Below are 24124 nucleotides of genomic sequence, written 5' to 3'. Positions count from 1 at the left end.
GTTGCATTACAACAACCACATGAAAACTTCAAGAACAAACTTGGCATCACTTACACATTTTTCATGTGGTTGTTGTTTTCAACGCGCAACGTGTCACAAAACGGACCGTATGTGCCGGGGCCATTACATGTATTTTGTTTTTGTATTTTTGAACGCACACGCAGCGCGCAGAGCTATAGGTTTGGCCCTTATTTGTAAATTCCTACACATAGTGGTTTTCGATCTACTAAACTCTTTGTTTTGATTCCTGATTATCATATTCCTGTAGGAGAGATTTGGAAATTATCCAGTGTGTTATATGGTGGTCACACATAAAAGAGACCCTGAAGATCTTCAGGTCTCCGTTTCATAAAATCCAAAAAATTATAGTGGTAATGGGTGGCAAACGTTATTTTTGTGACTATTGTCAATGCTATTTGATCAATGATGTTAATATACGAAAAACCCATAATGATGCAGTAACTCATAAAATTAATAAAATCCGATATATGCGAAAGTTTGAGGGTAAGAAAGAAGAGTATGCGATATAACTATATAACAATAATAGGCATAAGTTGAATGCTTGGACTAGATTCGGATCGATCATAAAAAAATTTTCCGATTTATACGAAAAATGTTCGCGTTGCTGAGATTTGTTCCTGTACATATGTAGGTGTCCTAAATACCCGGCCGAAAGTCAGCTGTATATGAGTATGCTACCTGTGAGTAGTGGTGTGCCCCAAGGTTCTGTCCTTGGGCCTTTGTTGTTTATAATGTATATTAATGATTTGTTTGGTTGTATTAATAGTAGAAATTGTATGTCATTTGCCTTTGCTGATGATATACAGGTTTTGTTTAAAGGGGAATATGTTTTTATGGATGTTTTGCAGTCTTCTATTGATTTTAATATTAATATGTTAGTCACGTGGTTGTCCAACAATGGGCTCTCAATAAATACTAGTAAGACTAAGGCTATGTTTTTTGGCAACTTCCAAGAGAGTTCTATAAATGTTTCCATCTATAGGGAGTCTATAGATGTTGTAAGCTCGATGAAGTGTCTTGGTTTGTTGCTTGATAGTGATTTGGAGTTTGATCTGCATGTTAATTGTTTAGTTTCCAAGGTAAACTTTATTTTAAGAAAGTTGTACTGTTTGGATATTGTCCTACCTAAGAAAATTAGGATACAGGTAGTACATGCATTGATAATGCCGCATTTTTTGTATTGTATTGAGGTTGTTGGTGGAAGTTGTGGCTACGTTTTGCGTAAGCTTAAGCTATTGTTTAATAGGGTCATGCGCTATGTTTTCGTGCTTAAACGACGTGATCATATTTCTTTGTATGTAGAAGAATTTCTTGGTAGTTCGTTTGATGCTTTTCTGAATATTAGGTGCATGTTGTTTTCTTTAAGGTGATACAAATCAAAGCCCCTTCCTCTGTTTTAGAGTTATTTGTTTTTAGTAGATCGGAGAGGAATAAACAAATTCATATACCGCGTTTGACCCCTTTTATGGAAAAATCCTTTTTGGTACGGGTTGCCCGTGTGTTCAATGGTTTACCGCAAGATCTTAAGACATTCAGTGGCTCCTTAATCTGTTATAAAAGAAAGTTATTTGAATATTTCAATCGGAGTGATTTTGAAGATTAATAATTTTTCGACTAGTACGAATTTTTGTTATGATTGTTTATGTTCCTTATTTTTAATATTGCTTAGCTGATTTACTAAACAGATCTTCATATTTTCTTTAATTACATCCTGTTAATGAATTTTAAGACTATTAAATTTAATGTATTTTTAGTTTTAAGCTTTTGGAGTAGTGTATGTTTTGTAGCTTTTGGAACCGCTCTTGGCCCTATGGGCTAGGTTCCCATTTATGAAAATAAATTGAATTGAATTGAAAAATTTTCTACTTAAAGTTCTATTTGTTTAGTTTCGGAGCCTATATTTCGGGAAGTATGGACTTCCTTTCCATGATACTATATTGGCGTGATCAGCATGGAAGACATACCTGTGATAAACATTTCAGATCAATCCTAATCCAGTCCAAAAATTCAACATGCTCGTAAATATAATATATGTATATAATGTATAATGTACATGCTCGTAAATATAATGTAATAATGTATCCATTTCAAGATCCTCTGAAAGTGTACGAAGAAGAAATAAAGAAACCACCCTGTCAACATTTTTTAAAGGGACGTTGTCGCTATGATTTGTTTTGTCAATCCACACATTATACACCTAAACAATTGGAGGAATTAAAGCTTTTAGGTAAATTCGAATTATGTACAAGCGAGCTCCCTTTATATTCCCGTAATACTTTTATTACAGCTGAAAAGGCACAACAAAAATCAATGTCTACAAAGATAAATGAAACTACAACGCACCATTTGTTTAAGCATTTATTGCCGTGGTCTAAAAATGCTTTGCAAAAAAAGAAGTTAACAAAAAAGAAAAATCAGCTGCCGCCATCATTAAGATCCATAAACCTTAAGAAACTGACACAAATTGAAAACGATACAACATGGGGTTAATTTTTAAATTAATCTTATTCATAATGTTCTTTTTGTTCTATTTCTCTTAATATAGGTATATGAACAATTATTTATTTTGATAACTACGATAATATTTTTATAACTTTTTCCATTGCAGTATCAATGTCTAAGCTTAAATTTAATGATCTACCATATTCACTGAAAAATGTCTTACAATCTTGACCGCTAAGATTTTCCGTTCGAGGATCGCTTAAATGTGCCAGTAGAAAATATATTAAATGTTCTGAAAGAAAAGGCAGGGAAATTATTTAGTAAAAAAAGCTAAAATAGTTTTTGAGTTTTTTCAGCTGTATTAGAATTCCCAAGGATCGATAATTGTGAAATAAGCTGAGAGGTATGCACTTCACAATGATTCGAGAATAGCTGTGAAAACTCAAACGAACGCTCTTGAGTTCTTGAATACAACAATAGTTTGTAATCTAAAACAATGATCAATAGTTGTACGTTTATATTTACCTGATTGATTTTCTATGGCAAAGAATAAGGCCGTACAACCACTACGCATATCAGGAACTTGTAATAACTTCTGCTTTAAATCATGATTTCTTATAATATTTTCATAATTTACTCCACCGTCATCTTCAATAGTCATTTCGCGGCATACTTTTTCATAATAAGTTTTGAAATGCAACTTTATAGCGTTTTCATTTGTTTCTATTTTATCTTTGTCGCGTATATAGAAAACTCTACCAGACAAACGTTTATCCATTGCATTCAATATGGATTCTGCCAACAAAAAATAATCTTGTCGAACTGCCAATTGCAAAGATGTATAACCATCATCGTTTAATTCTAAAAGCGTTTTTAGATCTATATGTGACAACAAATGTTCCATGGCATCTGGATCTATATCATTCAACACGGACAAATGTATGACTGTGTTACCCTGGCTATCAACACTATTGGTATTTAGACCATTGGTCAGTAAAAGATTTATAATTTGTGGTGAGCAATTATTGTTGATGGCTAGTTGTAACAAGTCCTAAAGGCGATGAAAAAAGCAGATTATTATTACATAGACAAAAGACTTTGAATTTGACATTACCTCATCATCCTCAGTTATTAGTTCATTTAAATCCACATGTTTATATTCTTTCCAAATGAAGATTTGTATTTTTAAGGTTGCATATTTATCTTTAACTATACAGTCATAGATTGGTCTAAAAATAAAAAATAAAAAGTTCACAATAAATATGGGAATTTACAACCACATTGCAAGTACTTACAATAAACCATTTTCCAATGGTATATCCGCCATTAAGCAGTCTTTGATAATGTTTTGATACAGTTTTTCTTCTCTCATTGTCACAAGAATATCATCGAACATATTATTGATACTGGAGCTAATTGATGTTTCTGAATCCAATCGTGCACGTTTTGCGGGACTTCCACCATTTAACATCTGTTGAGTAGAATTGTCTTCAATTTGTGGTAGCTGTTGTAGTTGTGGTTTTTGTTTTACATTCATTTTAGCCAGCAACGTTCGCTGTGCCACTCGAGATTCTTTACTGGCCTGTGGAAGGGCTACTTTCCGTCTACGCTTTCTTTTCTTTGGTGTTGGAGGCCTTGAATTATTTGGCGATGTTGGTGTGGATTCTGCTTTCATGGCATTTACCAAGTGTGCTGATGTGCTGGTTTCTAATATTTCAACTGGATCTGTTTGAGTCTCTTTATTGGCATATTTGGCATTTAAACAACGTAGAACTTTTTGTTGTATTTCTTTGTCGGGAAATCTCATTAGAACACCAAATAATTCTTTAAATTCATTTAACATGCACTTTCGTTGCTCATAGACAGGCGAAGGTTTCTGTTCCATTTCGATTTTCTCCAATTGTTTTACCTCCTTTTTAACTACAGCAACAACTGTCGATGTTGACGTTTGTTCGTTTGTAGCAGATGGTGCAGATGGTGTTATTCCCCTTTTAATAACACTAACAGCACTTGATGAAGTAACCTTGGGCGCAGATGATGTTATTTCCCTTCTAGCAGCATTTGATAAAGTAGTATTTACTATTCCAATTTTAATAGGTGGCTTTATTGAAGGATTTCTGATAACTGTCGGTGCAGTATTGGATGCAGCAAATTGAGCAACTATTTTGGCATTTGATGGTGTAGTTAATCTTTCGACAAAAAATTTACGCGTTGAAGAATTTGTCCCCGTTTCACGTGCAGAAGTTGGTAGTGGTGTTAGTCTCACGGCTCGTTTTATAATTTTCATATTTTTGTTGGAATCTGCTGCTTTCTCCGAAGATATTGTTACTTTTGACATCGTTAAATATGAAAATTTTTTGAACACTTTGGGTATTTACAAATTTATTAAAATTATTTTATAATTTCTGTAAATCCCCATCAATTTAAGTTAAGGGATTTATAAGCTCTTTATTTACATTTGCTAGTGTCAAAAAATCGAAATTTTTAATGATAATCGATAGGTCGTGTTGGGGTAATCACTCAAAAATGATAGCACCAACTCTTCGGGGGATGTGTGATATAGTACGTTTATATATAACCGGATTTAACAAACCCACTGGGTTTTAAATTTCAATTCCATTAGGTCATGTTTGTCCCAATTTACATTAGGCGAGTTTACTTGCGGCAATTGTCAGTTTGTAGGTGAGAGAGGGTGCTGAGAGGCAAAGGGTTACCATATGCCTCACCTCTCTCTCCTACAAAATGACAATTGCCGCAAGTAAACTCGCCCAATGTAAATTGGGACTTTATATTATAGCCTTTTGCAGGGTTAACCTTCTGAATGAGGGTTTATTTGACGTACACGCAAAGGAATTGACATTTGAAACCCAGTGGGTTTGTTAAATCCGGTTATATATAAACGTACTATTACATACACGTCAAACAAATCCTCATAAAGAAGATTAACCCTGCAAAAGGCTATAACATGATGAAATTATAAGGTGGCGTAAAACGACCAGCTGATTGGTTTCATTCTGTCAATTTTTTTGTTATTGTGAATCATTTGTATGAAAACGTAAACAAACATTTTGACATATTGAAGAATTTTCGACCAAAATAGAGTTGTTGTTGTGCTACTTACGTGACCTGATAAATAGATCTTGGGCTATAATGTGCCGTTTCCACGGTACGTCGTTCGTTCTCTATTCGTCGTTCGACCCTCAAGTACGAATAAATTACTTGATTCCCCATACAAAATTCTGAGAACGAACGAAGATTTTTATATGTTGTTCAAGTAGAAATACTCTCTGAACAACGATAAAATATGTCCCATCCCTAACAAATGAGAGAATTTATCGAAAAAAATAATTATGACATGTCTAAATTCAAAATTGAAAAATTTGTTGAAAGCCCAAAAACTTTTAGAAAAAATGAAAAAGATGAATGAATAATAATGAACTAAACATTTTATATATATGCAGAAGGAAGATGGTTGTGTTTCCTTCTTAATTCCACACACATTTCTTGTCCATTATTTCAAAATCGCGTAAAAAATCAGAAACAAATAGCTGAAAGTCTGTATACACAAACATTGTTTTGACATGTCTCTCTCTCTTTAATTTTGAAAATAGAAAAATATATTGAAAATACAAAATTATTCAGAATTTATGGAAAAAATGAATGAAATGTGTGTAGATAAATATAGAAGATACATTTGAAGGAAAGCCTATTGTTTTTCCTATTCATTTAATGTATATTTTATGTGTTTTCGGTTCAAATTTTCGTGAAAACAAGGAAACAAATATGAAGGAAATTTTGTTTATGTTTCTGTTAATTACGAATGGTGTCGTGGAAACGGGTTAATTCGTGTACGTCGTTCGACAGTCGAACAACGTAATTGAAACGCTCGTGTGAACATGACATAATATATGGTCTGTTCCAGAACTGCAAGAATCTACTAATTGTTACTATTTTGTCCGATAACATAAAGGAAAACATGTTATCGTAGTAAAAAATAGTAGCTTCTTGCGGGTTCTGGAACAGAGCAATAAACATGGCCTTAGAGCTGGCAAAAAATCGATGTCACTATCGATAATATCGATTGTTATTTAAAAATTCAATATCGATAGATAGTTTTGCATATCGATATTATCGGAATAAAAACCCCTAACCTGAAATCCATTGAAATAAATCGAAATTTCGCTACTTTTCGGTTATGTGTGTGTAAGAAAGTAAGTCCGTAGTCACACGTACAAATTTTTCGGTAAAATAAAATGTGTTTTTTTACATTTTTTATAAAATAAAAGCATTTGTTTATTCTCCTTTACATTTCTGTGAACTACTTTTGCATAATTTCAAGAAAATCGTTGACATTTCCGCAATTTTTATCTCCAAATTAATGGCGACGACAACTTAACGATAATATCGATAGCAATCGATATTTTAAAACATTATATCGAAAATATCTAATGTTGGGAATATCTATGGTTTGCCAGCTCTAAAGTGCAGTACACATTGTCAGTTTTGAATGTCGATATTTCGCTATTATCGATAACTGTCAAACCGTCCAACAACCACAAAACATTTTGTGGTTGTATGATGAATGACAAAAATGAACGGCCACACTAGCAAGCAACAACAAAGCTGTCATTCAAAACTGGCAATGTGTACTCAGCTTAATGTGTGTGTGTGACATAGCATAAAATCGATGGCACAATCGATAATATCGATTATTTTTAAAAAACGCAATATCGATAGTTAGTTTTGTCAATCGATATTAACGGCTTAAAATAAAGTACAGTACACATTGTCAGTTTTGAACATGGCACAATAATACAGGTACAACGGCAAAAACAGCTGATTATCAAACTAGTTGTCAAAATGCATTATTGTGAATAATGCTAAGTTTACATTTACGAAATCCACTCGATTTCATCTGTCAATTCCATAGCTCAAACGTCAAATGAAATCGCATCTGAAATCCATTGGATTTCATTTGACGTTTAACACGGCGTTTATATTATAGACTTTTGCAGGGTTAATCTTTTTTATGAGGATTTATTTGAAATATAAGCAATGGAATTGACATTTAAAACCCAGTCGGTTTGTTAAATCCGGTTATATATAAACGGGGTATAACCTATGGATTTGACAGATGAAATCGAGTGGATTTCGTAAATGTAAACTTAGCATTATTCACAATAATGCATTTTGACAACTAGTTTGATAATCAGCTGTTTTTGCCGTTTTGGGGTACACTTTGTTAGTTTTGAATGACAGCTTTGTCATTCAGTAGAAGTCTCCACAATAAGATAAAATTTGATGCAGCCCTCGACGGATTAAAGTGAGTGCTTCGGATTCATATTGGATAATTACGCAGTTAAGAACAATCGTGGACACCACAATAAAAAACATTGAGTTCAGAGTCAACATATTAGCTCAATGATAATGGATGGACGTGTCCGAATTTCGTTACTGTTAAATATGCCTGACCATCAACCACGACATCCGTTGAAAAAAATGGCGGAATATTAATTAATTCCGTAGTCTTTGTTAAGTGCTGCTTAACTGTTTAATACAAATTTTGTGGTTCATCGAAATAATGTATGTTTAGACGAAATCCGTTTCAGACAAATTGGAGTTGATTTAGACATGTCCGTCTAGCTCACTGGTGTGCACGATAACTCTCGAACGGGTCAAGCGATTTGGTTCAAATGTTGTGTACCGTAATATTTTGCAGAAACTTAGTTTATTTCAACAGAACCAGAACATCAAAATTTTCGCCGTAGCGAATCCCCTAAACGCAATGTCGGCTAACTTTTGTTGTTGTAGCAGCATATAAACCTACGCAGAATCATAGGCTTGATGCTGGATTGGAACTCTTCCGTGAAATTAAAAGACAAGAGACACTACAAATCGACGTAGTGGCATGAGAGAAGTCTATCTTCCTACCTTCGGTGATGTTGTCGGAACACATACATATGTACATATGTATTTGTTACGTAGTACAATTTCTATACTTGCTAAGAATTGGGCACAGCTCACAGACAATAGATAAGTTTAATTTAATTAGTTATGTTTAAGGTATTAAAATCCGAATAATTTATTTATAAAATTTTTCATTTCAAAATTGTATGTATACCAAAATTGAAAAAATGCATTGATTAAAGAACTAAAGTTATGTTCCAATATTAAATAATTCATTTTGTTATTGTTTGGACAAAATAAAAAAATCGTATACATCAAAAATTTAGTTTTATTAGTTTAAGTTCAGCTTACTTTAAACATATACATTATTTGTTGAGAAGATGCTACTTGTAATAACGCCATAATAGTAAGTTTAGATTTTCGAAATCCACACGATTTCAAAAGTCATTTTCATAGCGTATATGTCCAAAAAAATCCACAGTGTTAAGGAACAGGATTTGCATCTATGTTCAAACTGGACTCTGAAGATGTTTGTGTCTACTCTGTAGCCATATATTCAAGGGTATCTTCAAGCTGGTATATTTCTCGAAATTGGTGTCCTGAAAAATCTTCAACTTCGTTACCAGCTTCCAATGGGTCACTAATATTTGCATCTATGTTCGCACTGGCTTCTCCCTGTATCCATTCGGTACAGTCATGTTTTACATTGCTAGTCTCTCTCAAAATTTCAGTATTTCGTGCTAAAATGTGAAATATATACTTCGAGATACGCAAAGAAAATATGTGTGTTACGGAATAACTTACCCAAACATGGCCATGATAACACAGATAACATCTTACTTAGTTCCTGTAGAAATGGTAGACACTTCTTCATTGTAATGGAAATCACATTCCTCTTCATCCATCATATTAATTTGCCTACTGGAAGTATTTGGTATTGATAATAGTGATCCACTTCTTCTTGTGGCCACAAATGGAACAGCGTTCGACAATAAGCATTTGCGTTTAGAAAAATGTATTATGTCGGATGGCAAAAAGTGATCCACGCAAATGAATTCTTTTCCATTGAAATTTATTTTGATTTTGACCACGTATCACGAAGTTTTTCACACTTAGGAACACTGAAAAATGACCAATTACAGCCAGCCACAATTCTTCTTTTTGCACAACACACAAGATCTCATGTTAAAATACAATTGTTTTTTTATTCAACAATTCGAATTAAATTTTTGTTTATTTTGTAACTGTCACATATACAAATGTAGGTTTGTATGTATATGTATGTACAATGTTTACTATGTCAAACTACAATTTGACAATGAACGTACTTCAAATTCAAAATTTGAAAAAAATTTAAATCAGTTGTTAGCATGAAACCATGGTACCAGAATAAAGGTAGTTTCATGCTAACAACTGATTTAAATTTTTTTCAAATTTTGAATTTGAAGTACGTTCATTGTCAAATTGTAGTTTGACATAGTAAACATTGTACATACATATACATACAAACCTACATTTGTATATGTGACAGTTACAAAATAAACAAAAATTTAATTCGAATTGTTGAATAAAAAAACAATTGTATTTTAACATGAGATCTTGTGTGTTGTGCAAAAAGAAGAATTGTGGCTGGCTGTAATTGGTCATTTTTCAGTGTTCCTAAGTGTGAAAAACTTCGTGATACGTGGTCAAAATCAAAATAAATTTCAATGGAAAAGAATTCATTTGCGTGGATCACTTTTTGCCATCCGACATAATACATTTTTCTAAACGCAAATGCTTATTGTCGAACGCTGTTCCATTTGTGGCCACAAGAAGAAGTGGATCACTATTATCAATACCAAATACTTCCAGTAGGCAAATTAATATGATGGATGAAGAGGAATGTGATTTCCATTACAATGAAGAAGTGTCTACCATTTCTACAGGAACTAAGTAAGATGTTATCTGTGTTATCATGGCCATGTTTGGGTAAGTTATTCCGTAACACACATATTTTCTTTGCGTATCTCGAAGTATATATTTCACATTTTAGCACGAAATACTGAAATTTTGAGAGAGACTAGCAATGTAAAACATGACTGTACCGAATGGATACAGGGAGAAGCCAGTGCGAACATAGATGCAAATATTAGTGACCCATTGGAAGCTGGTAACGAAGTTGAAGATTTTTCAGGACACCAATTTCGAGAAATATACCAGCTTGAAGATACCCTTGAATATATGGCTACAGAGTAGACACAAACATCTTCAGAGTCCAGTTTGAACATAGATGCAAATCCTGTTCCTTAACACTGTGGATTTTTTTGGACATATACGCTATGAAAATGACTTTTGAAATCGTGTGGATTTCGAAAATCTAAACTTACTATTATGGCGTTATTACAAGTAGCATCTTCTCAACAAATAATGTATATGTTTAAAGTAAGCTGAACTTAAACTAATAAAACTAAATTTTTGATGTATACGATTTTTTTATTTTGTCCAAACAATAACAAAATGAATTATTTAATATTGGAACATAACTTTAGTTCTTTAATCAATGCATTTTTTCAATTTTGGTATACATACAATTTTGAAATGAAAAATTTTATAAATAAATTATTCGGATTTTAATACCTTAAACATAACTAATTAAATTAAACTTATCTATTGTCTGTGAGCTGTGCCCAATTCTTAGCAAGTATAGAAATTGTACTACGTAACAAATACATATGTACATATGTATGTGTTCCGACAACATCACCGAAGGTAGGAAGATAGACTTCTCTCATGCCACTACGTCGATTTGTAGTGTCTCTTGTCTTTTAATTTCACGGAAGAGTTCCAATCCAGCATCAAGCCTATGATTCTGCGTAGGTTTATATGCTGCTACAACAACAAAAGTTAGCCGACATTGCGTTTAGGGGATTCGCTACGGCGAAAATTTTGATGTTCTGGTTCTGTTGAAATAAACTAAGTTTCTGCAAAATATTACGGTACACAACATTTGAACCAAATCGCTTGACCCGTTCGAGAGTTATCGTGCACACCAGTGAGCTAGACGGACATGTCTAAATCAACTCCAATTTGTCTGAAACGGATTTCGTCTAAACATACATTATTTCGATGAACCACAAAATTTGTATTAAACAGTTAAGCAGCACTTAAAAAAGACTACGGAATTAATTAATATTCCGCCATTTTTTTCAACGGATGTCGTGGTTGATGGTCAGGCATATTTAACAGTAACGAAATTCGGACACGTCCATCCATTATCATTGAGCTAATATGTTGACTCTGAACTCAATGTTTTTTATTGTGGTGTCCACGATTGTTCTTAACTGCGTAATTATCCAATATGAATCCGAAGCACTCACTTTAATCCGTCGAGGGCTGCATCAAATTTTATCTTATTGTGGAGACTTCTACTGATATTCCGAGATGGAAGATCACGCTGTTACTTCGGTTTTCTTGATAAAAATGTTGATTATCGACTTTAATAATACCTCTGGCACGAAAATACAAAAATTGTTTGTTTTGATTGTCCATTGCTTCTCAAAAATAAACAAACTGTTTTGTTTTTGTAATGAAATGTCATGCAGTATTGTTGTTCTTTTGTATTTGACACGCTCCTGTACAGACATACAGAGTTGCATTTACGTGTATTTGGCAGATGCGACTACCTTTTATCATTCTACCATGCTTGCTAGTGTGGCCGTTCATTTTTGTCATTCATCATGCAACCACAAAATATTTTGTGGTTGCTGGACGGTTGGATAGTTATCGATAATTGCAAAATATAAGCTCTGTTCCAGAACTAAAAAGTTTTTACAATTTTTACCACTTTTACACATTTTGCGTTCCCGTACACAAAATTTATATGAAAATCGTTTACGACTTTTACAACTTTTACGACTTTTACCACTTTATAAAGTACGGGAACAGGTCAATAGTCATTCAAAACTGACAATTGGTTTGTTCCAGTACTGCACATTTCTACACATTTTTACTATTTTTTTCGATAACATAAAGGAAAAATCGGTTATCGGAGTAAAAATGTGTAGAAATGTGTAGTACTGGAACAGACCAAATGTTTACTGTACTTCACAGAAACAGAAACCATGTACCATGACAGAAACACAATTTCCTTCATTTTTGTTTCCTTGTTTTATTTATTTATTTAATCCATTTATGCAATAAAAAGCCTTTAGGGCGAAAACATTACATTTCAAATATATACATCTGAATAAACATACTTATTATATAAAAGAAAAAATATGAAAAATATGTTTTCACGAAAATTTGAACCAAAAACACGTAAAATATACATTAAATGAACAGGAAAAGCAATAGAATTTCCTTCAAATGTATCTTCTATATGTAACTACACACATTTCATTAATTTTTTCCATAAATTCTGAATAATTTTGTATTTTCAATATATTTTTATATGTTTCTATTTTCAAAATTAGAGAGAGAGAAACATGTCAAAACAATAGCTCTGTTCCAGAACTAATAAGTTTTTACAATTTTTACCACTTTTACACATTTTTCGTTCCCGTACACAAAATTTATATGAAAATCGTTTACGACTTTTACGAATTTTACCACTTTATAAAGTACGGGAACAGGCCAAATGTTTGTGTATACAGACTTTCAGTTATTTGTTTCTGATTTTTTACGCGATTTGAACTAATGGACAACAAATGTGTGTGGAATTAAGAAGGAAACACAACCATCTTCCTTCTGCTTCTATATAAAATGTTTAGTTCGTTAATTTTCATTCATCTTTTTCATTTTTTCTAAACATTTTTGTGTTTTTAACAAATTTTTCAATTTTGAATTTAGTCATGTCATAATTAATTTTTTCGATAAATTCTCTCATTTGTTAAGCTGAGTTCACATTGCCAGTTTTGAATGACAGCTTTGTTGGTGCTTGCTAGTGTGGCCGTTCATTTTTGTCATTCATCATTCAACCACAAAATGTTTTGTGGTTGCTGGACGGTTGGACAGTTATCGATAACTGCGAAATATCGACATTCAAAACTGACTATGTGTACTGCTCTTTAGGGATGGGACACACTTAAGCTGGGTACACATTTGCTCTGTTCCAGAACCTGCAAGAAGCTGCTATTTTTTACTACGATAAAATTTTTTCCTTTATGTTATCGAAATAAATAGTAAAAATTAGTAGATTCTTGCAGTACTGGAACAGACCAATTGTCAGCTTGGTAGTGTGACCGTTCATTTTTGTCATTCATCATGCAACCACAAAATATTTTATGGTTGCTGGACGGTTGGACAGTTATCGATAATTGCGAAAAATCGACATTCAAAACTGACAATGTGTACTACACTTCATTCATCGTTCAGAGAGTATTTCGTTCGTTCATAGAATTTTGTATTGAAATAAGTAATTAATTCGTAGTTATGGGTCGAACAACGAATAGAGAACGAAGGACGTACCGTGGAAACGGGCTTTTAAGTGGGATACACACGATCAGTTTTGACTGTCAGTTTTGCTCAAATAATCGGTTGCTTGCCAGTGTGGCCGTTCACTTTTGTCAGTCATCATGCAACCACAAAATATTTTGTGATTGCTGGACGGTTTGACAGTTATCGATAATTCCGAAAAATCGGCAGTCGAAACTGATCGTGTGTACCCCACTTTAAATCTATTGAACTGAATGGTATGTTCCAGTACTGCAAGAATCTACTAATGCCATGTTCATACCAGCATTTGAATCACGTCGTTCGTTCTCAGAATTACGTACACGAATTAACCCGTTCATACGACATGGTACACAATTCATTTCAACATGATTCATATTTTCATACTTTTTATTTTCTGATTTTAAAGAAAGTTTCAGCCGAAAACGAGTAAAATTAATTGATATGAACTGAAAAAATATTTGTGCTTCTTACAGATATCTATTCAATATTAAATTATCTTATTTTCATTCATGTTTTCTATTTGTTCTCAAAATTTTGGTGTTTGCAGTATATATTTTCAAATTTTTCTATTTTAAAAATTAACGAGAGAGAGACCTGCCAAAATAACTTTTTGGTATACAGACTTTCCGGCAGGCATTTGATTTTTTTTCTCTTAGTTGCTTAACATTCAATGTCCGTTCACTAGTTGATACTAGTCGAAGAATTGAATTGAGAAACATTCTACATAGAGAACACATCGATATAGCTTTTATTCAGGAGTGTCATCTACGAGGTCATAGAAATGTGAAGATTGACGGGTACAACTTTATTTTCGACAACACTCCTGTGGGCGTAGCTGTCTTTGTAAAGAATAACATTACATTCAACCGATTATATCTTAATGATATTGGCATAAATGCAAGTTTAATACAAATACAGACTATATCACATAACTGTCCCAAAAAGTATTTAATCGGTTCACTACAGTTATGTAACTCTTTTGACGGTTTTATTTTTGGAGGAGACCTCAACGCAAAAAGTCCTATATGGGGTGATCAATATGAAAATTCGAATGGAAAAGTTTTGAGGACTTGGTTAGATAACAACATATTGGATGTCGTTCGACTTTGTGACTCTACGCCATCTTACCCTAATGGAGCATCCTACTTGGATCATTTCCTGGCAAGCTCCCAGCTTATCAATCAGGCGAATCGGAATTACCATATATCAACACTGCCCACATTCTCCGACCATTTTCCAGTTAAGTTGACATTGAAATTGGTATGTTTTAATGTTGTTCTGAGGCAGCCACGACAGTATACTTCGTATAAAAACACAAACTGGAATGTTTTTCGTCAAGACTTGGAGTTAATGACGGAATTAATAATGCCTCCGACGAACAGAAGTTTAGAGAATGCTGAGATTGATGACGTAATTGGAAATTTTAATAATGAATTCAGCCGTATTCACAACACACATTCGGAAAGATTCGAGATAAGAGATGAAAAACCACCACTCTTCAATCAAATTAAACATTTTCTTAATGTCAAGCATCAGTGGCAAAAAGAACTGAAGAAAATATTCCATCGTACGGGTAATAGAATTTTTTTTTATACCCTCCACCATAGTATGGAGGGTATATTAAGTTTGTTTTTCCGTTTGTAACGCATTGAAATACTCATTTGCGACCCTATAAAGTATATATATTCTTCATCAGGTACCGTGGAAACGGGCTTTTAAGTGGGATACACACGATCAGTTTTGACTGTCAGTTTTGCTCAAATAATCGGTTGCTTGCCAGTGTGGCCGTTCACTTTTGTCAGTCATCATGCAACCACAAAATATTTTGTGATTGCTGGACGGTTTGACAGTTATCGATAATTCCGAAAAATCGGCAGTCGAAACTGATCGTGTGTACCCCACTTTAAATCTATTGAACTGAATGGTATGTTCCAGTACTGCAAGAATCTACTAATGCCATGTTCATACCAGCATTTGAATCACGTCGTTCGTTCTCAGAATTACGTACACGAATTAACCCGTTCATACGACATGGTACACAATTCATTTCAACATGATTCATATTTTCATACTTTTTATTTTCTGATTTTAAAGAAAGTTTCAGCCGAAAACGAGTAAAATTAATTGATATGAACTGAAAAAATATTTGTGCTTCTTACAGATATCTATTCAATATTAAATTATCTTATTTTCATTCATGTTTTCTATTTGTTCTCAAAATTTTGGTGTTTGCAGTATATATTTTCAAATTTTTCTATTTTAAAAATTAACGAGAGAGAGACCTGCCAAAATAACTTTTTGGTATACAGACTTTCCGGCAGGCATTTGATTTTTTTTCTCTTAGTTGCTTAACATTCAATGTCCGTTCACTAGTTGATACTAGTCGAAGAATTGAATTGAGAAACATTCTACATAGAGAACACATCGATATAGCTTTTATTCAGGAGTGTCATCTACGAGGTCATAGAAATGTGAAGATTGACGGGTACAACTTTATTTTCGACAACACTCCTGTGGGCGTAGCTGTCTTTGTAAAGAATAACATTACATTCAACCGATTATATCTTAATGATATTGGCATAAATGCAAGTTTAATACAAATACAGACTATATCACATAACTGTCCCAAAAAGTATTTAATCGGTTCACTACAGTTATGTAACTCTTTTGACGGTTTTATTTTTGGAGGAGACCTCAACGCAAAAAGTCCTATATGGGGTGATCAATATGAAAATTCGAATGGAAAAGTTTTGAGGACTTGGTTAGATAACAACATATTGGATGTCGTTCGACTTTGTGACTCTACGCCATCTTACCCTAATGGAGCATCCTACTTGGATCATTTCCTGGCAAGCTCCCAGCTTATCAATCAGGCGAATCGGAATTACCATATATCAACACTGCCCACATTCTCCGACCATTTTCCAGTTAAGTTGACATTGAAATTGGTATGTTTTAATGTTGTTCTGAGGCAGCCACGACAGTATACTTCGTATAAAAACACAAACTGGAATGTTTTTCGTCAAGACTTGGAGTTAATGACGGAATTAATAATGCCTCCGACGAACAGAAGTTTAGAGAATGCTGAGATTGATGACGTAATTGGAAATTTTAATAATGAATTCAGCCGTATTCACAACACACATTCGGAAAGATTCGAGATAAGAGATGAAAAACCACCACTCTTCAATCAAATTAAACATTTTCTTAATGTCAAGCATCAGTGGCAAAAAGAACTGAAGAAAATATTCCATCGTACGGGTAATAGAATTTTTTTTTATACCCTCCACCATAGTATGGAGGGTATATTAAGTTTGTTTTTCCGTTTGTAACGCATTGAAATACTCATTTGCGACCCTATAAAGTATATATATTCTTCATCAGGGTAAAATTCTAAGTCGATCTGAGCACGTCCGTCCGTCCGTCTGTGGTAATCACTCTAGCATCCACAAAAATTGAGATAGGGCGCTGAAATTTTGGGAAAATGCGTCTTTTGTTTGCAGGCAGGTCAAGTTCGATGATGGGCTATATCGGTCCACGTTTTGGTATAGCCCCCATATAACGGAAGATCACGCTGTTACTTCGGTTTTCTTGATAAAAATGTTGATTATCGACTTTAATAATACCTCTGGCACGAAAATACAAAAATTGTTTGTTTTGATTGTCCATTGCTTCTCAAAAATAAACAAACTGTTTTGTTTTTGTAATGAAATGTCATGCAGTATTGTTGTTCTTTTGTATTTGACACGCTCCTGTACAGACATACAGAGTTGCATTTACGTGTATTTGGCAGATGCGACTACCTTTTATCATTCTACCATGCTTGCTAGTGTGGCCGTTCATTTTTGTCATTCATCATGCAACCACAAAATATTTTGTGGTTGCTGGACGGTTGGATAGTTATCGATAATTGCAAAATATAGTCATTCAAAACTGACAATGTTTACTGTACTTCACAGAAACAGAAACCATGTACCATGACAGAAACACAATTTCCTTCATTTTTGTTTCCTTGTTTTATTTATTTATTTAATCCATTTATGCAATAAAAAGCCTTTAGGGCGAAAACATTACATTTCAAATATATACATCTGAATAAACATACTTATTATATAAAAGAAAAAATATGAAAAATATGTTTTCACGAAAATTTGAACCAAAAACACGTAAAATATACATTAAATGAACAGGAAAAGCAATAGAATTTCCTTCAAATGTATCTTCTATATGTAACTACACACATTTCATTAATTTTTTCCATAAATTCTGAATAATTTTGTATTTTCAATATATTTTTATATGTTTCTATTTTCAAAATTAGAGAGAGAGAAACATGTCAAAACAATAGCTCTGTTCCAGAACTAATAAGTTTTTACAATTTTTACCACTTTTACACATTTTTCGTTCCCGTACACAAAATTTATATGAAAATCGTTTACGACTTTTACGAATTTTACCACTTTATAAAGTACGGGAACAGGCCAAATGTTTGTGTATACAGACTTTCAGTTATTTGTTTCTGATTTTTTACGCGATTTGAACTAATGGACAACAAATGTGTGTGGAATTAAGAAGGAAACACAACCATCTTCCTTCTGCTTCTATATAAAATGTTTAGTTCGTTAATTTTCATTCATCTTTTTCATTTTTTCTAAACATTTTTGTGTTTTTAACAAATTTTTCAATTTTGAATTTAGTCATGTCATAATTAATTTTTTCGATAAATTCTCTCATTTGTTAAGCTGAGTTCACATTGCCAGTTTTGAATGACAGCTTTGTTGGTGCTTGCTAGTGTGGCCGTTCATTTTTGTCATTCATCATTCAACCACAAAATGTTTTGTGGTTGCTGGACGGTTGGACAGTTATCGATAACTGCGAAATATCGACATTCAAAACTGACTATGTGTACTGCTCTTTAGGGATGGGACACACTTAAGCTGGGTACACATTTGCTCTGTTCCAGAACCTGCAAGAAGCTGCTATTTTTTACTACGATAAAATTTTTTCCTTTATGTTATCGAAATAAATAGTAAAAATTAGTAGATTCTTGCAGTACTGGAACAGACCAATTGTCAGCTTGGTAGTGTGACCGTTCATTTTTGTCATTCATCATGCAACCACAAAATATTTTATGGTTGCTGGACGGTTGGACAGTTATCGATAATTGCGAAAAATCGACATTCAAAACTGACAATGTGTACTACACTTCATTCATCGTTCAGAGAGTATTTCGTTCGTTCATAGAATTTTGTATTGAAATAAGTAATTAATTCGTAGTTATGGGTCGAACAACGAATAGAGAACGAAGGACGTACCGTGGAAACGGGCTTTTAAGTGGGATACACACGATCAGTTTTGACTGTCAGTTTTGCTCAAATAATCGGTTGCTTGCCAGTGTGGCCGTTCACTTTTGTCAGTCATCATGCAACCACAAAATATTTTGTGATTGCTGGACGGTTTGACAGTTATCGATAATTCCGAAAAATCGGCAGTCGAAACTGATCGTGTGTACCCCACTTTAAATCTATTGAACTGAATGGTATGTTCCAGTACTGCAAGAATCTACTAATGCCATGTTCATACCAGCATTTGAATCACGTCGTTCGTTCTCAGAATTACGTACACGAATTAACCCGTTCATACGACATGGTACACAATTCATTTCAACATGATTCATATTTTCATACTTTTTATTTTCTGATTTTAAAGAAAGTTTCAGCCGAAAACGAGTAAAATTAATTGATATGAACTGAAAAAATATTTGTGCTTCTTACAGATATCTATTCAATATTAAATTATCTTATTTTCATTCATGTTTTCTATTTGTTCTCAAAATTTTGGTGTTTGCAGTATATATTTTCAAATTTTTCTATTTTAAAAATTAACGAGAGAGAGACCTGCCAAAATAACTTTTTGGTATACAGACTTTCCGGCAGGCATTTGATTTTTTTTCTCTTAGTTGCTTAACATTCAATGTCCGTTCACTAGTTGATACTAGTCGAAGAATTGAATTGAGAAACATTCTACATAGAGAACACATCGATATAGCTTTTATTCAGGAGTGTCATCTACGAGGTCATAGAAATGTGAAGATTGACGGGTACAACTTTATTTTCGACAACACTCCTGTGGGCGTAGCTGTCTTTGTAAAGAATAACATTACATTCAACCGATTATATCTTAATGATATTGGCATAAATGCAAGTTTAATACAAATACAGACTATATCACATAACTGTCCCAAAAAGTATTTAATCGGTTCACTACAGTTATGTAACTCTTTTGACGGTTTTATTTTTGGAGGAGACCTCAACGCAAAAAGTCCTATATGGGGTGATCAATATGAAAATTCGAATGGAAAAGTTTTGAGGACTTGGTTAGATAACAACATATTGGATGTCGTTCGACTTTGTGACTCTACGCCATCTTACCCTAATGGAGCATCCTACTTGGATCATTTCCTGGCAAGCTCCCAGCTTATCAATCAGGCGAATCGGAATTACCATATATCAACACTGCCCACATTCTCCGACCATTTTCCAGTTAAGTTGACATTGAAATTGGTATGTTTTAATGTTGTTCTGAGGCAGCCACGACAGTATACTTCGTATAAAAACACAAACTGGAATGTTTTTCGTCAAGACTTGGAGTTAATGACGGAATTAATAATGCCTCCGACGAACAGAAGTTTAGAGAATGCTGAGATTGATGACGTAATTGGAAATTTTAATAATGAATTCAGCCGTATTCACAACACACATTCGGAAAGATTCGAGATAAGAGATGAAAAACCACCACTCTTCAATCAAATTAAACATTTTCTTAATGTCAAGCATCAGTGGCAAAAAGAACTGAAGAAAATATTCCATCGTACGGGTAATAGAATTTTTTTTTATACCCTCCACCATAGTATGGAGGGTATATTAAGTTTGTTTTTCCGTTTGTAACGCATTGAAATACTCATTTGCGACCCTATAAAGTATATATATTCTTCATCAGGGTAAAATTCTAAGTCGATCTGAGCACGTCCGTCCGTCCGTCTGTGGTAATCACTCTAGCATCCACAAAAATTGAGATAGGGCGCTGAAATTTTGGGAAAATGCGTCTTTTGTTTGCAGGCAGGTCAAGTTCGATGATGGGCTATATCGGTCCACGTTTTGGTATAGCCCCCATATAACGGAAGATCACGCTGTTACTTCGGTTTTCTTGATAAAAATGTTGATTATCGACTTTAATAATACCTCTGGCACGAAAATACAAAAATTGTTTGTTTTGATTGTCCATTGCTTCTCAAAAATAAACAAACTGTTTTGTTTTTGTAATGAAATGTCATGCAGTATTGTTGTTCTTTTGTATTTGACACGCTCCTGTACAGACATACAGAGTTGCATTTACGTGTATTTGGCAGATGCGACTACCTTTTATCATTCTACCATGCTTGCTAGTGTGGCCGTTCATTTTTGTCATTCATCATGCAACCACAAAATATTTTGTGGTTGCTGGACGGTTGGATAGTTATCGATAATTGCAAAATATAGTCATTCAAAACTGACAATGTTTACTGTACTTCACAGAAACAGAAACCATGTACCATGACAGAAACACAATTTCCATATATATTAAAACTTGTGGACACAGGTCCACGTTTTGGTATAGCCCACATATAACGGTACCCCCCGATTTGAGGTATTTTGACGTTTTTAGCTACATTTTTAGACCGATTTAGCTATAATTTGACATTTAGGGTTCTTAAGTATCAATAAACTTATATAACAAAAGTTGTAGACATAGGTCCACGTTTTGGTATAGCCCCCATATAACGGTACCCCCCGATATACGGTATTTTGACGTTTTTGGCTACATTATCAGACCGATGTAGCTATAATTTGACATTTAGGGTTCTTAAGTGTTAATAAACTTATATATTAGAAGTTGTGGACATAGGTCCACGTTTTGGTATAGCCCCCATACAACGGTACCCCCGATTTGCGGTATTTTGACGTGTTTAGCTACATTTTCAGACCGATGTAGCTATAATTTGAAATTTAGGGTTCTTAAATGTCAATAAACTTATGTGACAAAACTTGTGGACATATGTCCACGTTTTGGTATAGCCCCATATAACGGTACCCCCGATTTACGGTATTTTGACGGTTTTAGCTACATTTTCAGACCGATTTGGCTATAATTTAACATTTAGGGTTCTTAAGTGTCAATAAACATATATAACAAAACTTGTGGACATAGGTCCACGTTTTGGTATAGCCCTCATATAACGGTACCCCCGATTTGCGGTATTTTTACGTTTTTAGCTACATTTTTAGACCGATTTAGCTATAATTTGACATTTAGGGTTCTTAAGTATCAATAAACATATATAACAAAAGTTGTGGACATAGGTCCACGTTTTGGTATAGCCCCCATATAACAGTACCCCCCTATATACGGTATTTTGACGTTTTTGGCTACATTATCAGACCGATGTAGCTATAATTTGACATTTAGGGTTCTTAAGTGTCAATAAACTTATGTGACAAAACTTGTGGACATAGGTCCACGTTTTGGTATAGCCCCCATATAACGGTACCCCCGATTTACGGTATTTTGACGGTTTTAGCTACATTTTCAGACCGATTTGGCTATAATTTAACATTTAGGGTTCTTAAGTGTCAATAAACATATATAACAAAACTTGTGGACATAGGTCCACGTTTTGGTATAGCCCCCATATAACGGTACCCCCGATATACGGTATTTTGACGTTTTTTTTTACCAACAAGTTTTAACCGAATTATCTGTAATTTTAACATTTGACATTTGAAATTCTTAGTGGTCACCACACCTCTCCACCAAAAATTGTCAAGAAAGTCCCCATATAACGGTACTTGCGATTTTCAGTAATTTGATGATTTTAGCTACAATATTAAACCGAACTAGCAGTAATTTGACATTTGAAGTTCTTAGTGGTCACAATACGTCTCCATCAAAAATTGTCAACATAGGTCCATGTTCGGATATAGCTCCCATGTAACGGTACCTCCCAATTTTCAGTAATTTGGCAATTTTAGCTACAATTTTTAACAGAACTAACTGTAATTTGACATTTGAAGGTTGTAGTGGTCACCACACATCTGCATCAACAATTTTCAACTTAGCCCCAATATAACGATACTTCCCGATTTTCGGTACTTTGAGGATTTTACTTAAAATGTTTAACCGAACGTAGGTCCATGTTTTTGTATAGCCCCAAAACAAACCTCCCGATTTTTATTTATTTTTTGGACGAACTTTCTGTAATTTCAAATTTAAAAGTCAACAAAAATTCTGCAACAAAAATTGTTCATTTAAGTTCATATTTTCGTATAGCCCAGATACCTCCGAACTAGCTGTTAATGACATTTGAAGTTCCCACGATATATACCGATTTCCGATATTTTGAGGATTTTAGCTAAATTTTTTAACCGAATTAGGATATATTTGACATTAAAGGCTCCCATCAAAAACTGTCAACATAGGCCCATGTTTTATTATAACCCCTATATAACAGTACCTCCCAATTTCTAGCCCACCAAAAATTGTCAACAGTTAGATATAGGCACCATAAAAAAGGGCCTCCCGAATGAAGCATTTTATGTACATTATCTGACATTTTAACGTACTCACTTAAAGTTGGGAACAGGAATGAATATTTTATGGTGGAGGGTATGAAAAGTTCGGCCCGGCCGAACTTAATGCTTTTTTACTTGTTTTTTATTAAGATTTATTTTATTCGCTTATATTTCATTACAATTCTTATATGTTGCCCCAGCGCCATCAAGGCTTTTTTGGGGCTAATGTGTTTAAAATATATATTTCAATGAACGGATGGTACCATGAAAAGATAATATTAAGGTAGTTCTATATTAGTTTCATATTTGTTGCATCAAAGAATCAAAAAAAAAAGTATGCAAATTTTACATCAGAAGCATTCCTGTATTTGTTAACAAAAACGACTTCAGTTCTCTTTTAAAAGTAGAAATACGAGTATTCTATTCTCTCCAAACAAGTTCAACTCTTAAAAACTATTATTAAAGAGTTAGTAAACGTCGAGTGTGCGAGAAAATTCAATGACAAGCTGAAAAATATTAAGCCCAGTCCATCTGCGTTTAAACAAATCTCCCAACTCACAGGAAAACACAGTTCATCTTTTTGTCAAAATTTGCAACATGGTGATGACTTTATTACAAACAGCTCTGAAATTGCGAACAATTTTCAATCTTTTTATTTAACGTTATTTCAAGAGAGGTTACCTTTATGTCCCGTTGATGACCTCAATTCT

General features: G+C 33.7%; 3 protein-coding genes across 4 annotated transcripts in view; 2 read left to right on the top strand and 1 right to left on the bottom strand.

Annotated features, from left to right (window-relative positions):
* The window catches only part of LOC141394700 (zinc finger matrin-type protein 5), a 345637-nt gene extending 341887 nt beyond the window's left edge, over window positions 1-3750 (top strand). The window contains exons 1-4 of one of the 2 annotated variants that reach the window (XR_012410475.1): window positions 203-504; window positions 2114-2248; window positions 2309-2566; window positions 2630-3750. Coding sequence is in view for 1 of the 2 variants with exons in the window: in XM_073969486.1 (XP_073825587.1) it covers window positions 375-504; window positions 2114-2248; window positions 2309-2511 (468 nt within the window). In the remaining variant the exon portion in view is untranslated. Of the gene's footprint in view, window positions 1-202; window positions 505-2113; window positions 2249-2308 lie in introns of those variants that run through there. The other variant, XM_073969486.1, reaches the window with a different exon arrangement.
* Window positions 1-24124, top strand: part of LOC141394697 (RNA-binding protein 5-A) — a 91312-nt gene that overhangs the window by 21332 nt on the left and 45856 nt on the right. The gene's annotated exons all lie outside the window — the stretch shown is intronic.
* On the bottom strand, window positions 2367-4955 carry Charon (charon). Its single transcript, XM_073969483.1, has 4 exons — window positions 3759-4955; window positions 3578-3692; window positions 2989-3514; window positions 2367-2755 (listed from the first exon to the last, which is right to left on the bottom strand). The coding sequence occupies exons 1-4, from the start codon at window positions 4799-4801 to the stop codon at window positions 2595-2597; spliced, it is 1845 nt and encodes a 614-aa protein (XP_073825584.1). The 5' UTR covers window positions 4802-4955; the 3' UTR covers window positions 2367-2594.

This window comes from Musca autumnalis, unplaced genomic scaffold, assembly GCF_047663935.1.
Source record: "Musca autumnalis isolate F117 unplaced genomic scaffold, ASM4766393v1 scaffold_2, whole genome shotgun sequence".
Taxonomy (NCBI): Eukaryota; Metazoa; Arthropoda; class Insecta; order Diptera; family Muscidae; genus Musca; species Musca autumnalis.
Note: the sequence above shows the minus strand (reverse complement) of the source record. Positions and strands in the feature narration are given on the sequence as shown.

Bases quoted from the DNA above. Each gene is read 5' to 3' on its own strand.
- Charon (XM_073969483.1), bottom strand. From the start codon at position 4,801: ATGTCAAAAGTAACAATATCTTCGGAGAAAGCAGCAGATTCCAACAAA. The intron at 3,693-3,758 runs GTAAGTACTTGC...TTTTATTTTTAG, and splicing joins CCATTGGAAAATGGTTTATT to ACCAATCTATGACTGTATAG. The intron at 2,756-2,988 runs GTAAATATAAAC...CTTTTCTTTCAG, and splicing joins TGCCATAGAAAATCAATCAG to AACATTTAATATATTTTCTA.